Below are 12687 nucleotides of genomic sequence, written 5' to 3' on the forward strand. Positions count from 1 at the left end.
TGCGTGAAATAATATCCCACGGGTAGCCTGAAAAAGATAAAAATTAGCAGTATTCTGTAGCGTCGGTGTCAGCTGGGCTTAAAATCTCACTCCGTTGGAGAGAGGAGGAGAGCCAATTGCTCATCTCGAGTGCTTGTCAAATAAGTGCACAATGCTAAAGTTGACTTGCCGGGGGAAAGGGGGGGGGGAGCCCTCCTTAAAAAATAGAAGACGACTCCCCCTGCCCCTCCCCAGACTTTCAGCCCTGGTCGCGGAATAGCACATCATTGGTTAATTAAAGACAACGTTTTCTTTTTATATCTATAGGTGGGGTTAGTCTTTCAGTCACAGCGAAACGTATAGTGATAGACAAAGTGATGATTCACTTACGTGTAGTGCGTTGATAAGCCTACAAATACAAAGGCGAGAAGGTGTGTGGCCAGCTCGTTCTGAATGCCCACTTCTTTTTCTAGGCCTCCCATTTCGACTAGGCCATGGACTTTGTCTCCTTTTTTTTCGTACGTCAGTGCTTGCTTTAAAGACATTTCATCCACAATCAAAGAGCCCATTTTTTCCTAACAAAAAAAATGGGGGGGGGGGGAATTCACTGTTAACAGACATGCGTTATATATCGGCGGAGACAGTTAATTATATAAATAACCTTCTTTGTTGTTCCGTACATGACCCATAATTTAACAGAAATGATTAGGGTTTAGAGCAAACATAGCGCACTGCCGTATACTCTTAAACAATACATCTTACGTTCGAGTAATCCTTGCCACAGGTCTGGTCCCTGTTTATTCACTTTAAATCACTTTTCATTCGGCTATACTAGCATGTATTTTGATCAGTCAAACACTGCCGCGTGCGCTGCTTCCTTCGTTATTCGCGTGCATATTGTAAATAATTCTGATCGAAGTAACGTACCCGTTCGGACAAGTGTGTGCTTTCCGTGTGCAGCCTTTGCTTCATTAGCGACGAAACAACTGCTCCAGTACAGTAGCCAATGTAACGCTTCAGTGTCATGCGACTTGGAAGGGTGAGGCACCCAGACCTCCGCAACATTTCGTACCCGCAGGGTGATTTAGCTTGCCACATTATGGCCTGCCTGATGGTCACCTCTTTCCAACGGTGATTTTTCTCACGCAGGCATTGCAATTGCTCCTTCAAAAATTCAGCCTTCTTGTCGTTCTCGTCCAGCATTTCCTGATGATGAAAGGGCAGTTGAAATGCGTAAATCACGCGCAAGATAACATACTGGAAGAAAGCGGAAGTGCAGGGGAGAATGGAAGCTTGACCCGCTGAAACATCGTAGAGCAGGGAATGCCGGCGCATCCAACAATTCGACATTTACGTACTGGACTTGCCCTTGTCAAGACAAGTTTAGATGTTGTGGGAGAGTGAGCAAACGTTCACACACACGCTACTAAAGGAGGCTGTTGCTGTCCTGACAAAGAATAGTGCACCTGATTGTCGAAACCTTGCATTTGGCATCATTCCTTATTCAACAATTCATAATCGCGAGAAAAGATATGCGTTTACTCTTAAGACAATAATAGATGTTTCATGTCACCACGTGGACATTCAATTGCAGCTATGCTACATTAATGAATTGCGCAACTTCAGACTTGCGTCATGTTCAGTAACCGGCCACCGACTCACACATACGGACTAGCGGAAACTGTTCACTTACACTTTCCAAACCATTCCTTCCTTTTTGAATGCAATGCTGCTCGCTCAAGTTTATAAGGCAGACATCACATGTGCGTCAAGCGTGGCTTCCTGTACGAGCATAAACCGATCGGCCCATAGCACCAACACAACACAGCTTGCAAATTACTGTCTTTCCAGTTGTCAGTCCAATGTCCCTAATTGTTTGCGACGACAGAAATTTGAACTCGTTGTTCGCAGGATAAAGGAATAAACTCGGGGTGCGCCAATCACGCAAGGGGGTACACACCGACCTTCGTATCTTAAACACTTGCTCATGTGCGCGCTTACCCACCAACCTTCTTTTATTCCGTGTCCTTATGTCAGGCCTACACCTTCGTATGACCAGAAAGATTGCCAGCATCGGCGTACACTAAAATGTCACGTAAATTTATATGAAGAAGAAAATCTATAAACAGAGTTTCTCTCGAGCAGACATCATGACAGCGGACTTGTCATCCTTAAGGCTATAATTGTATTTCAGTCTTTCAGAAAACAAGCCTGCTTGTCGAAACGCCGCCTCGAAACAACTTTGCTAAAACTACTGATTAAGCGAGTTGGTTCATGATTATTTTCAGTGTTTGTGTGTGTGTAAACAGCGATTAAAGAATGGGAACAACCCCTGTTCACAGGTTTTTTACTGCAAGCTTCCATCCTCCCCTTTCTGACGTTTCTTACAAAAAAGTATAGGGACACTAAGTTAATAGACTGATAAATGAGTACCTGATAATTCTCTATCGTTCCTGTTCCGATCATACGACTATTAGAACAGAAAAAATTAAGACTAGGTTTAATGTTCTGAGTTTGGCGAACAATCTTCGACACGTGCACGTCGCTTTATGTTGCGTCGCTCCTTGTGTACTTGGCCGCATTGGCTGAGAACATTTCTTTGAAACTTGCTACTTCAGACCTTGCATCTACTAACACAGCAGTCTTAGACATTACCTGAGGCCGTCAAAGTATGACGTCACTGCTAGCCGATGCACGAGAACTTAAGGGTAGCATCGCCACCTTTACAATCTCTTATAGTTTCGAGAATTCCTTCGCTCACCGGACGTCCTCTCGTAGTACGGGTGATGTTGATAGAATTGACTTACTCCTAAATTGTTATTATGTTCAGAGTCATTTAAAATTAAGTGCGAATATAAAAGGATTAATATAACATTCGTCCACTGACGTAACTGCGTACCTGCAGCGTTAGAGCGCCATTCGCCTCGGCGAGGGCTTTCATCTCGAAAAAATCTTTCTTTAGCTTCTCTAGCTGTGAATGCAAATTACTGTTCATTTCTTTCAGCCTGCTGCACTTCCGCCGCAACGTCTTAGTTGCCGCGACCAGGGAGCGCATCTTCTTCAAACCGATCGACGTTTGCGACGTCATGGAGCGCCGCACTGGCCTCTTCTGGTGTTCCCCTTGTATAACTGAACTACAGTCCTCCATGTTGTCCTGACTTGATGGAAAATGCAACCACTCGGCCTCTTGTGCAGTTTCAATTGGGTTTTCAGAACTATATACTTCCCCAGGCTCCGCTGATGCTCGCTCTTCTTGAGAAGAATCTGCGTTGGACGTTCCCCTGTTAAGCCGAAAAAATAGCGAAGCATGACAGATATATTGTCCCGCTAAACGCATAAGGGAATACTGCTAACATTATTCTTATCCGTTGTTGTGTTAGACTTCAAGTTTTACTTACAGTATTTTTACTTGTATGGGTGCCAGCGTTGTTTCCCCCTGCGTTCGTTTTAGCCGCTTTTTCCGCGGCATTGGATCTTGCCCACGTGGATCAGGAGAAGCGGGAAATAAGGAAGGCACGGCTGTGGGCTTCAACATCTTCCTTTTCGTCACTGTTCTGTAATCTTCAGCGGTAAAATGCAGGCTGCATACCTTCGACCGGTCGCTGGGCTCCCAGCGATGCTTTCCTGAACCTTCATCAAAGGTAAAGGCGTATACGCATGGCTAGCAAGATTGCAAAATAACAGTCCATAACACCTTTTTTGTAATTAATTTTTCCAAAATGTAACAAGCCAAATGGGGAGGTTAAGAAAAAGCATAGCCACGATTTTATTCTGGGGAAGTACCTGTATACCCATTTAGTGCATTTTCATATTTTCTCGCAGCCTTTGTAAATGTCTTTTTAGATGACTACATTCGTCGATTGATGTTTAGTGATGGTACGTGGTCGAGTCCAGTGGCATACTTGAAGCCCTTTATTCGAAGAGCTCATTGGCTATACAAGGTTTCATAACAAAGCTGAATTTCCTAATGGCTGCTCAGTAACGAAGCGCGACCCAATACGACAGAGCCGAAACCGAGGCGCACTTGAGCGCCTTGGTCTTGGTTTAGAGCGCAAACCTCTAACCTGTACAATGACTCCGCCGTTGACGACGATGACTTCAGTGGTTTTTGTTCTTTTGCATTCTCCAAAACGAATCTTTGTCATGCATGATGTAATCTCAGATGCAGCACGCACATAAATAGAGTATCTGTCGCTGATTATTCCAGGTTCCTCATTTCGGTTTCACCGGCTGGGTCTCTTAACCCTCACAGAGCCGATGGGCTCATTGCACGAAGGACTTCAATTATGTCATTATACCCGACCGCCTGCCAGCCCTGTTTTACGCGCTCAGCAAGGACACAACCACACGAGACGCTAGCTAGCAAGGGACTGTTTATTGATGGCTGCCGCGCCGCGCGCGCGCCCTCTCTCAAGGTGGCCAGGTGAGGTGGGATCATCCCGATTTATTAAGCGGTGGCCCGCCTGGTACATCCTCCTTTTTCTTTAGGTGATGTAGTCGGCAAAGCGCGTCGGTGCTCTACGTGGCCTAGTTGATCTTCTGAGACTCGAGTCGGCTGCTTCTTGTGCCTGGCAAGTGACCTTATGCTGGGACGGGACCACGTCGGGGTCCCTTGATGGTTGACTTGCAATGGGTGGTGCACGTGCAGCTGACTGGTTCAGTAGAGCATCCGATGCAGGCGCCTGTTGTGACGGATGTCGTTCCTTTCGTGATGCGGATGCTGTTGTCAAATCGGGCGCTGTATCTGATGTTGAATGTTGTCTATGCTGTATAGGCGACGGGATTATCGGTGCGACATCCTTGTCATCCAGTGGGTCTAAGTGTTCGGGCGTCCTTTTTAGATGCTGACGATTCCTTCGATAACGCCGGCCTTCATCTGTACAGACTATGTAAGATCTAGGGCCAGCAAGTTTCTCTACTCGGGCTTTCGGAAACCACCCCTTGTCGTTTCTTATTCTGACGACGTCCCCTTCGGAGAGAGGTGTGAGAGGTATGCCTTTGCCGTGATCCTGTGGATGTTTCCGCACTGACGATGTCGAAGCCGATGAGAAGTCTGGAAGTCGTCCCCGAAGCATCCGTCCCATAAGGAGCTGACTTGGTGTGCGTCCGTCTATCAGGGGCGAGATTCGATAATTGAGCAGTGCAACCCAAAACTCCTCGCCAGCGTACTCACTTTTCTTCAAGAGGCGCTTTACGACCTGTACCCCTTTCTCAGCTAGACCATTGGCCCTGGGGAAGTGTGGACTGGATATGGTATGAGTAAAATCATATTTTACTGCAAACTGTCTAAACTCTCGCGATGTGAACTGTGGTCCTCCATCGGTACAGACTTCAATGGGTATACCGTGGCGAGCAAACATGGTCCCTAGTGTGTCCACTACGACCTGACTTGTTGACTGAGGCAACTGTTCCACTTCTGGGTAGTTGGAGTAGGCACAGTACGCAACCAGGTAACGCTTGCCCCCATGGTCAAATAGGTCGACACCAATTCGCTGCCACGGCCGCGTTGGGATTTCCCTCGATAACAGTGGCTCTGAAGGTTGCCGGTAGGCAAAGTGCTGACATGTGGCACACTTGCTAATGAGTGACTTGATGTCAGCATTCATCCCAGGCCAGTACATCAGAAGGCGTGCTCTGGCTTTGCACTTGCTCATTCCCAAATGGCCTTCATGAAGACGTTGCAGCATGGATCGCCTCAGACTCTTTGGGATTACCACCCTGCTGCCCCGCAAAAGCACTCCATCAACATATGACAGTTCTGACAAACATGGAGCTAGTTCGCCTGAGACTGGTCGTCCTTCCTGGAGTGCCTCCACCACTTGCTTGAGGTATGGGTCCGCCAGGATTGCAGAGGTCAGTTCAGTCTTCGTGTTCTCACTTACGATGCTGGCTAGCACGCGAGTCGCATGGATGCATACGTCTTGTTCGCTTTCTCCGTCACTCGGTTGGGTTCCTGGAATTCGGGACAGCGTGTCCGCCACTAGCAGATGCTTCCCAGGAACATACTGCAATTTGATATCAAAAGGCATTAGCCTCAAGAAATAGCGCTGCAATCGTGGCGGCATTTCACTCAGGTTCTTTTGTGAAATAGCAAGCAAAGGTCGGTGGTCTGTTTCGACTGTCACTGATAACCCCAGTACGAACTCCCGGAAACGCTCACAAGCAAACGTCACGGCCAGCGCTTCCTTTTCAATTTGGGCATATTTTGTTTCAGCCTTTGAGAGCACCCTTGAAGCATAACCCACTGGGCGCCAATCTTGGTCATGGAGTTGAAGAAGAGCAGCACCTACTGCAAAGCTTGATGCATCAGCTGAGAGTTTCGTTTGCTTCAATGGGTCAAAAACTGCGATCACTGGAGCCGATGTCAAAGCCTTAATAAGATCTTTCCATTCTTTGTCATGGTGAACTTCCCATATGAATTCAACATCATTCTTTATCAATGACCTAAGGGCGTCAGTTCTTTTTGAGAGATTAGGTATGAATTTGCCAAAGTAATTCATAATACCTAAAAACCTTTGAACTTCCTGTTTACTCGACGGCTTTTGCATGTTGGCAACGCATTCAATGAGACTAGCATCGGGTTTTATTCCTTCTTTGCTGATACAATCTCCCAGGAATTTAACTTCGGCCTTCGCGAACAGACACTTTTCTTTGTTCAGTGTCAGGCCAGCCTTTCTCGCTGCCATCAGTGCTGCACGCAGGCGTTGATCATGCTGCTCTTTTGATGCACCCCAAATTAAAATATCATCGACATATACGCGTGTGCCCGGCAGGTTTTCAAACACTTCCGTCATTGCCTTCTGAAATACTTCGGGGGCGGACGCGATACCAAATGGCAGGCGCAAAAATCGGTATCTTCCGAACGGCGTGCTAAAGGTGCAGATCTTTGAAGTGTCTTCGTCTAAGGGGATCTGGTGAAACCCGCTATTGGCATCAAGCTTGGTGAACATCACCGCTCCTGCCAGCTCTGCTTCTATTTCTTCACGTGAGGGTAGCTGATAATGCTCGCGTTTAAGGCTTCGATTAATGTACCGCGGGTCTAGGCATATTCGCATGCGGCCATTCTTCTTCATAATAAGAACAAGTGGACTCACCCAGTCTGACGGCTCTTCCATTTTGCATATGATGCCCTGCGAGACCATCCGGGCCAACTCCTGCTTAAGTGGCGCTCGCAGTGCGTGTGGCACTTTCCTCGGCGGCATGATCGTGGGGCGCGCATCATCCTTCATTGCCAGCGAATATGGTCTACGGATGCAGCCCAGACCGTGGAATAACTCCGGGAACTCGGTGACCCAGTCGGTGCTAACGTCACTTCTTGAAGATACATCGTGAACGCGGGAAATCAGCCCGAAACGTTCTGCTGCATTCAATCCGAGTAGGACTTGCTTGCCTCTCTTGACCACAAAAAAACTGATATTCTCTTGCTGCTCTCCTAGACGTAGTGGCAGACTGATAACGCCCAAATGATGTATTTTGCTTCCTTCGTAGTTAGTAAGTACTGTGGTCGATGGCCGCACCATGGTCGGCAAACGCATCCTGCGAAAGTACGAGTACGGCAATATGTTCGCTTGCGCTCCTGTATCCACTTTCAGTTCTGTCGGGTGCCCGGCAAGGTCCCCTGCCACCGTCCAATCCTGATTTTTGGACACGTTTCTGATTTGTACCGTGAGAACTTGAATGTCTTCATCGGTAGCGTCCGAGGACTCCTCCAGTGCATCTTCTGTTGCAGCGACGCCTAACTCATGAACGCCGCGTCTACTCCTGCAGCAAGCTGCAAAATGGTTTCTTTTGTTGCACAGCGTGCACGTTTTTCCAAACGCTGGGCAGCGTCTTGGTCCGTGAATCTTGCCACAGTAGCCACAGCGTCGACGTTGTCCGCTCGTACGAGACTGTCCGGCAGCGTTTGCAATTTTTTCGACTCTCTGCACTTTCGCTTCGCTTTCAAGAGCCCGGTTCTGCGTTGCTGCCAGTTCCGCGGCTTTGCAGATTTCTATAGCTGATTCTAGGGTTAAGTCCTTCTCCTGAAGCAGGCGTGCACGTAGCTTCTTGTCGACGATACCGCACACTATCTGGTCCCTCACCATCGAGTCCCTAAGTTCGCCAAAATTACAAGTCTGTGCTTTCAACTGAATATCGCGCAAAAACTGTTCGAAAGGTTCACCATCCTGTTGTTGCCGACTGCGCAGAACGTACCTCTCGAATGTCTCGTTGCACCGAGGCGTGCAGTAGTCTTCGAAGGCTTTGACGATCGAGTCATAGTCCTCTCGTTGTTCTGCTGATAGAGGTAGGGTGTTAAACACTTCAATTGCCTCTGGGCCCGCGACGTGTAGAAAGATGGCAGCCTTCTGTGCTGGCGTCCGTTTCTTGTTGGTCTCAGTAGCTTTGAAGTAGAGTTCGATTCGTTGGCGGAACTTTTTCCAGTTGTCGGCCGGAGTATTTGTCAGTACAAGTGGCTCGGGTGGTGGTAGGCAGTCCATCTTCAGCGCAGGGTTCGACTGTTACACTTCTGACACCACGTTCTGTTTTACGCGCTCAGCAAGGACACAACCACACGAGACGCTAGCTAGCAAGGGACTGTTTATTGATGGCTGCCGCGCCGCGCGCGCGCCCTCTCTCAAGGTGGCCAGGTGAGGTGGGATCATCCCGATTTATTAAGCGGTGGCCCGCCTGGTACATATAGAGTGAACAGTTAATCGCCACATTTCGTTACCGGCGTAACGTTTCTAATTACCTTAAGTAAGCTTATACAGAAACGAACAAAGCTGTATGGGAAGATAGAGGTTTGAGATGAGAAATACATTTGACCAAATTCGGTCGCTAACTTCAGTGACACCCAGTGTTCAAGAGTTGTCCATCGCTAAACACACACACACACACACACACACACACACACACACACACACACACACACACACACACACACACACACAGAGAGACAAACTGTGGAGGCAGCACGTAAATATTTCATATCATTAATTTTTTTATGGATTTCGGCGGCATTTGTTGAGGCAGCCTTCGGGAAGGGTGCTCGAACCCCTCGCAACCCACCGCTACGCATTTTTACATAATTTACAGATTTCGTATATTTACTTTTTTCTTGTGTGCTATATTTAAATTTCTTGGCACTATTTGTGGAGCCTGCCATATTAGCCGCGGTACTTTAAAAAAGCTTTCATGTTTTTTAGCTCAGTGAATTAGCATAACACACGGAAATAAAGTTTACTAAAGCACCCTGGTGCTTCTTGCTAGCTTGCAACTCGTTCTGAATTGAAACGACTCTCAAAAACACAAGACTCACCTTTTCTTCCAATTGCCTCGATCCATTCTTCCCGTATGTCTGTGGCAGGAAACTCGTGAAAACTTACTTTACTTTGTTTGCCTTGTTCCGATTTGCAATATGGCACGCAGCAATACACCATACTTACATTTGAGGTGTCAGCTCATCTAAAAAAAAAAAAACTGCACGCGGCCACTATTAGAGCTGACTACTGCAGCTATCTGCCGTCTGCAAGTTTCTGCACACGACCTACTGTGTTTCTGCGTATCTTCTGCAATTTGTGTATGCGTATCGTCTGGAACCATCGTGATTCAGTGTGAACAATGAATGCCTAACAATAGTTTTTTTATCTCGTTGGACTACGTTTTCATTCAAGAAATATTTTCATAATAAATTTTCCTTCATTTGTAGAAAAGTTCCCGTCTGCTTGCCACTGTGACCCTTTGTGTGCTTTTTTTACGGTTCTATTTCTGCTTCAAACGTCCACACGAATGCAGCCAACTCTGACGAGGAATCATATCGCTTTATTTGCCATATTTTACACATTCATACACAATTCATGCACAATAAGAACGATTTGCACTGCCACAGCGATGGCTGAAGCAGACGACAGCGAACAGGTGCTGCCTAGCGCCACGCCGCTCGTAGGTGACGGCCCTAGCGGCAGAAGGTATGAACTAGAACGTGGGCGCTGGAAGAGGTGCTCTCTGGGCAGGTCAGGAGTGTAGTAGGTCATGGTTGGTTGTGCACGTCCAGCTGGATAATGTGGGATGCAAACGTTGGTGTCTAGTACTTTAATTCGATTCGTTTGACTTCTGAGACTCCGTGCGGCATGGATGACTACCTGTGAAGTGTCTGCGCTTAGGACGCTGCCAAAAGTTGCCAAGCATGTTGCGGGCATCTCATAGTTGGCGTAGTCTCATCTACAGGAGCACTTATGTTCAGTGTTCGTGGGACTCGACAAGCGCGGCAGCGAGTTCTGCTGCAGGTGCAGCAGCTCCCGAAACGTCGCCATCACCTGCACCAGCGTCAACCGGCGTGGATTTCAAGTTTCCCGCAGATTGGGCGAAACGCGCCACTAAACAGCTGAAAGGAAAGCCACCCGAAAGTCTCGCGTGGCATACGGCAGAAGGCATCACCGTGAAGCCGCTTTACACGAGCGAAGACGTCAAGGGACTGCCTGAAGACTACCCTGGCATGTTCCCCTTCACCAGAGGCCCCTACCCGACCATGTACGCGGGTCGGCCATGGACGATTCGTCAGTACGCTGGTTTCAGTACCGTCGAAGAGAGCAACAAGTTCTACAAGGACAATATAAAGGCCGGCGTGCAGGGTCTTTCGGTCGCCTTCGACTTAGCGACGCACTGCGGGTACGACTCCGACAATCCGCGAGTCAAGGGAGACGTCGGTATGGCCGGTGTGGCAGTGGATTCCGTTGAAGACATGAAGGCGCTCTTTGACGGGATACCCCTGGAAAAGATATCGGTGTCCATGACAATGAATGGTGCCGTCATTCCTGTGCTGGCGATGTTCATTGTAGCCGGAGAGGAGCAAGGTGTCCCGGTTGGACAGCTCTCTGGAACCATTCAGAACGACATCCTAAAGGAGTTCATGGTGCGGAACACGTATATCTATCCGCCAGAGCCGTCGATGCGCATAATCGGCGATATTTTTGCGTTTGTGTCAAAGAACATGCCAAAATACAATTCCATTTCCATCTCCGGCTACCACATACAAGAGGCAGGGGCAAACAATGTTCTGGAACTAGCGTTCACCATTGCTGATGGGCTCGAATATTGCAGGACAGGATTGAAGGCTGGCATGACCATCGATGACTTTGCCCCGAGACTGTCATTTTTTTGGGGAATCGGCATGAAGTTTTACATGGAGATAGCTAAGATGAGAGCCGCACGCAGGCTTTGGGCCACGCTGATTAAAAAAAATTTCGATCCGAAGAATGAAAACTCGCTGAAGCTGCGTACTCATTCCCAGACCTCGGGCTGGTCACTCACGGAGCAAGATCCTTACAACAACATAGTCCGCACCACAATTGAAGCCATGGCATCTGTTTTTGGTGGCACACAATCCTTGCACACTAATGCCTTCGACGAGGCACTTGCACTTCCATCCAGGTTTAGTGCGAGGATTGCCAGAAACACTCAAATCATTCTCCAGGAAGAAAGTGGAATACCACATGTAATAGATCCTTGGGGCGGTTCATACCTCATGGAGGCTCTCACGGCCCAGGTGTACGATGAAGCCCTTAAAATAATCACCGAGGTTGAAGAAATGGGAGGCATGGCCAAGGCAGTGGCATCGGGCATGCCCAAACTGCGAATTGAGGAATGCGCAGCCAGAAAACAGGCCTTGATTGACAGTGGCAAGGAGGTCATCGTAGGTGTAAACAAATATCGCCTCGACAAAGAGGACCCCATCGATGTCCTGATGGTGGACAACACAAAGGTGAGAGCCTCACAGATTGCTAAGCTCGAGCATATTCGCAAGACCCGAGACAATGCGAAAACAGAAGCGGCACTGGATGCCATCACAGAATCTGCAAAGACTGGAGAAGGCAACCTGTTGGCACTGGCTATTGAAGCGGCTCGACTTAGAGCTACGGTTGGCGAAATCTCCTACGCCATGGAGAAAGTTTTCGGCCGCCACGTTGCGTCTGATAGAATGGTTTCTGGTGCCTACAAGTCAACATTCGGAGAGGATGATAAGGAAATTTCGAATGTGATAGCCAAAGTGAATGCCTTCCAGGAGCGGGAAGGACGAAGGCCCCGTATTCTCGTTGCCAAGATGGGACAAGACGGCCATGACAGAGGTGCAAAAGTAATAGCCACAGGATTTGCTGACATGGGCTTTGATGTTGATATTGGTCCGCTGTTTCAGACACCTGAAGAAGTCGCGCAGCAAGCAATCGATGCTGACGTACACGTTGTCGGCGTGAGCAGCTTGGCTGCCGGTCACAAGACCCTTGTGCCAGAGCTGGCGAAATGCCTGAAAAACATGAACAGGCCAGACATACTCATTGTTGTTGGAGGTGTCATTCCACCGCAGGACTATGACTTCTTGTACAAGGCAGGTGCTGCTGCAATCTTTGGTCCCGGCACACGCATACCAGTTTGTGCTGAGCAAGTGCTTGAACTCCTCTCGGGAAAGAAAAATGAAGAGAAAGAGAAGCAGCAAGCATGATCACATTCATTGGAAATAAAATGCACTTTGTTTAAATTGTCTTTTTTTTCTTAATGCCATTATTGTAGGTCAGAATTTTTCTGTTTTATGTTTTTCTTCAAGTCGCCTAATGCCCGAAGTTGTTTGCACTTCACACACTGCCCAGCACACAGTCAAAATTTTCAGCTTGTACAAAAAATGAAAATGTGTACATGTGCATTTTCTTGCTACACCCCCTTCGATTCAGAAAGTAA

The 12687-nt window shown here is 47.9% G+C and overlaps 1 protein-coding gene across 1 annotated transcript; it reads left to right on the plus strand.

Annotated features, from left to right (window-relative positions):
* The first annotated feature begins 10003 nt into the window (after positions 1–10003).
* Positions 10004–12490, plus strand: LOC119174705 (methylmalonyl-CoA mutase, mitochondrial). The gene has a single exon (XM_037425738.2). The coding sequence runs from the start codon at positions 10145–10147 to the stop codon at positions 12452–12454; it is 2310 nt and encodes a 769-aa protein (XP_037281635.2). The 5' UTR covers positions 10004–10144; the 3' UTR covers positions 12455–12490.
* Positions 12491–12687: the final 197 nt, after the last annotated feature.

This window comes from Rhipicephalus microplus, chromosome 5, assembly GCF_043290135.1.
Source record: "Rhipicephalus microplus isolate Deutch F79 chromosome 5, USDA_Rmic, whole genome shotgun sequence".
In the NCBI taxonomy this organism is placed as follows: Eukaryota; Metazoa; Arthropoda; class Arachnida; order Ixodida; family Ixodidae; genus Rhipicephalus; species Rhipicephalus microplus.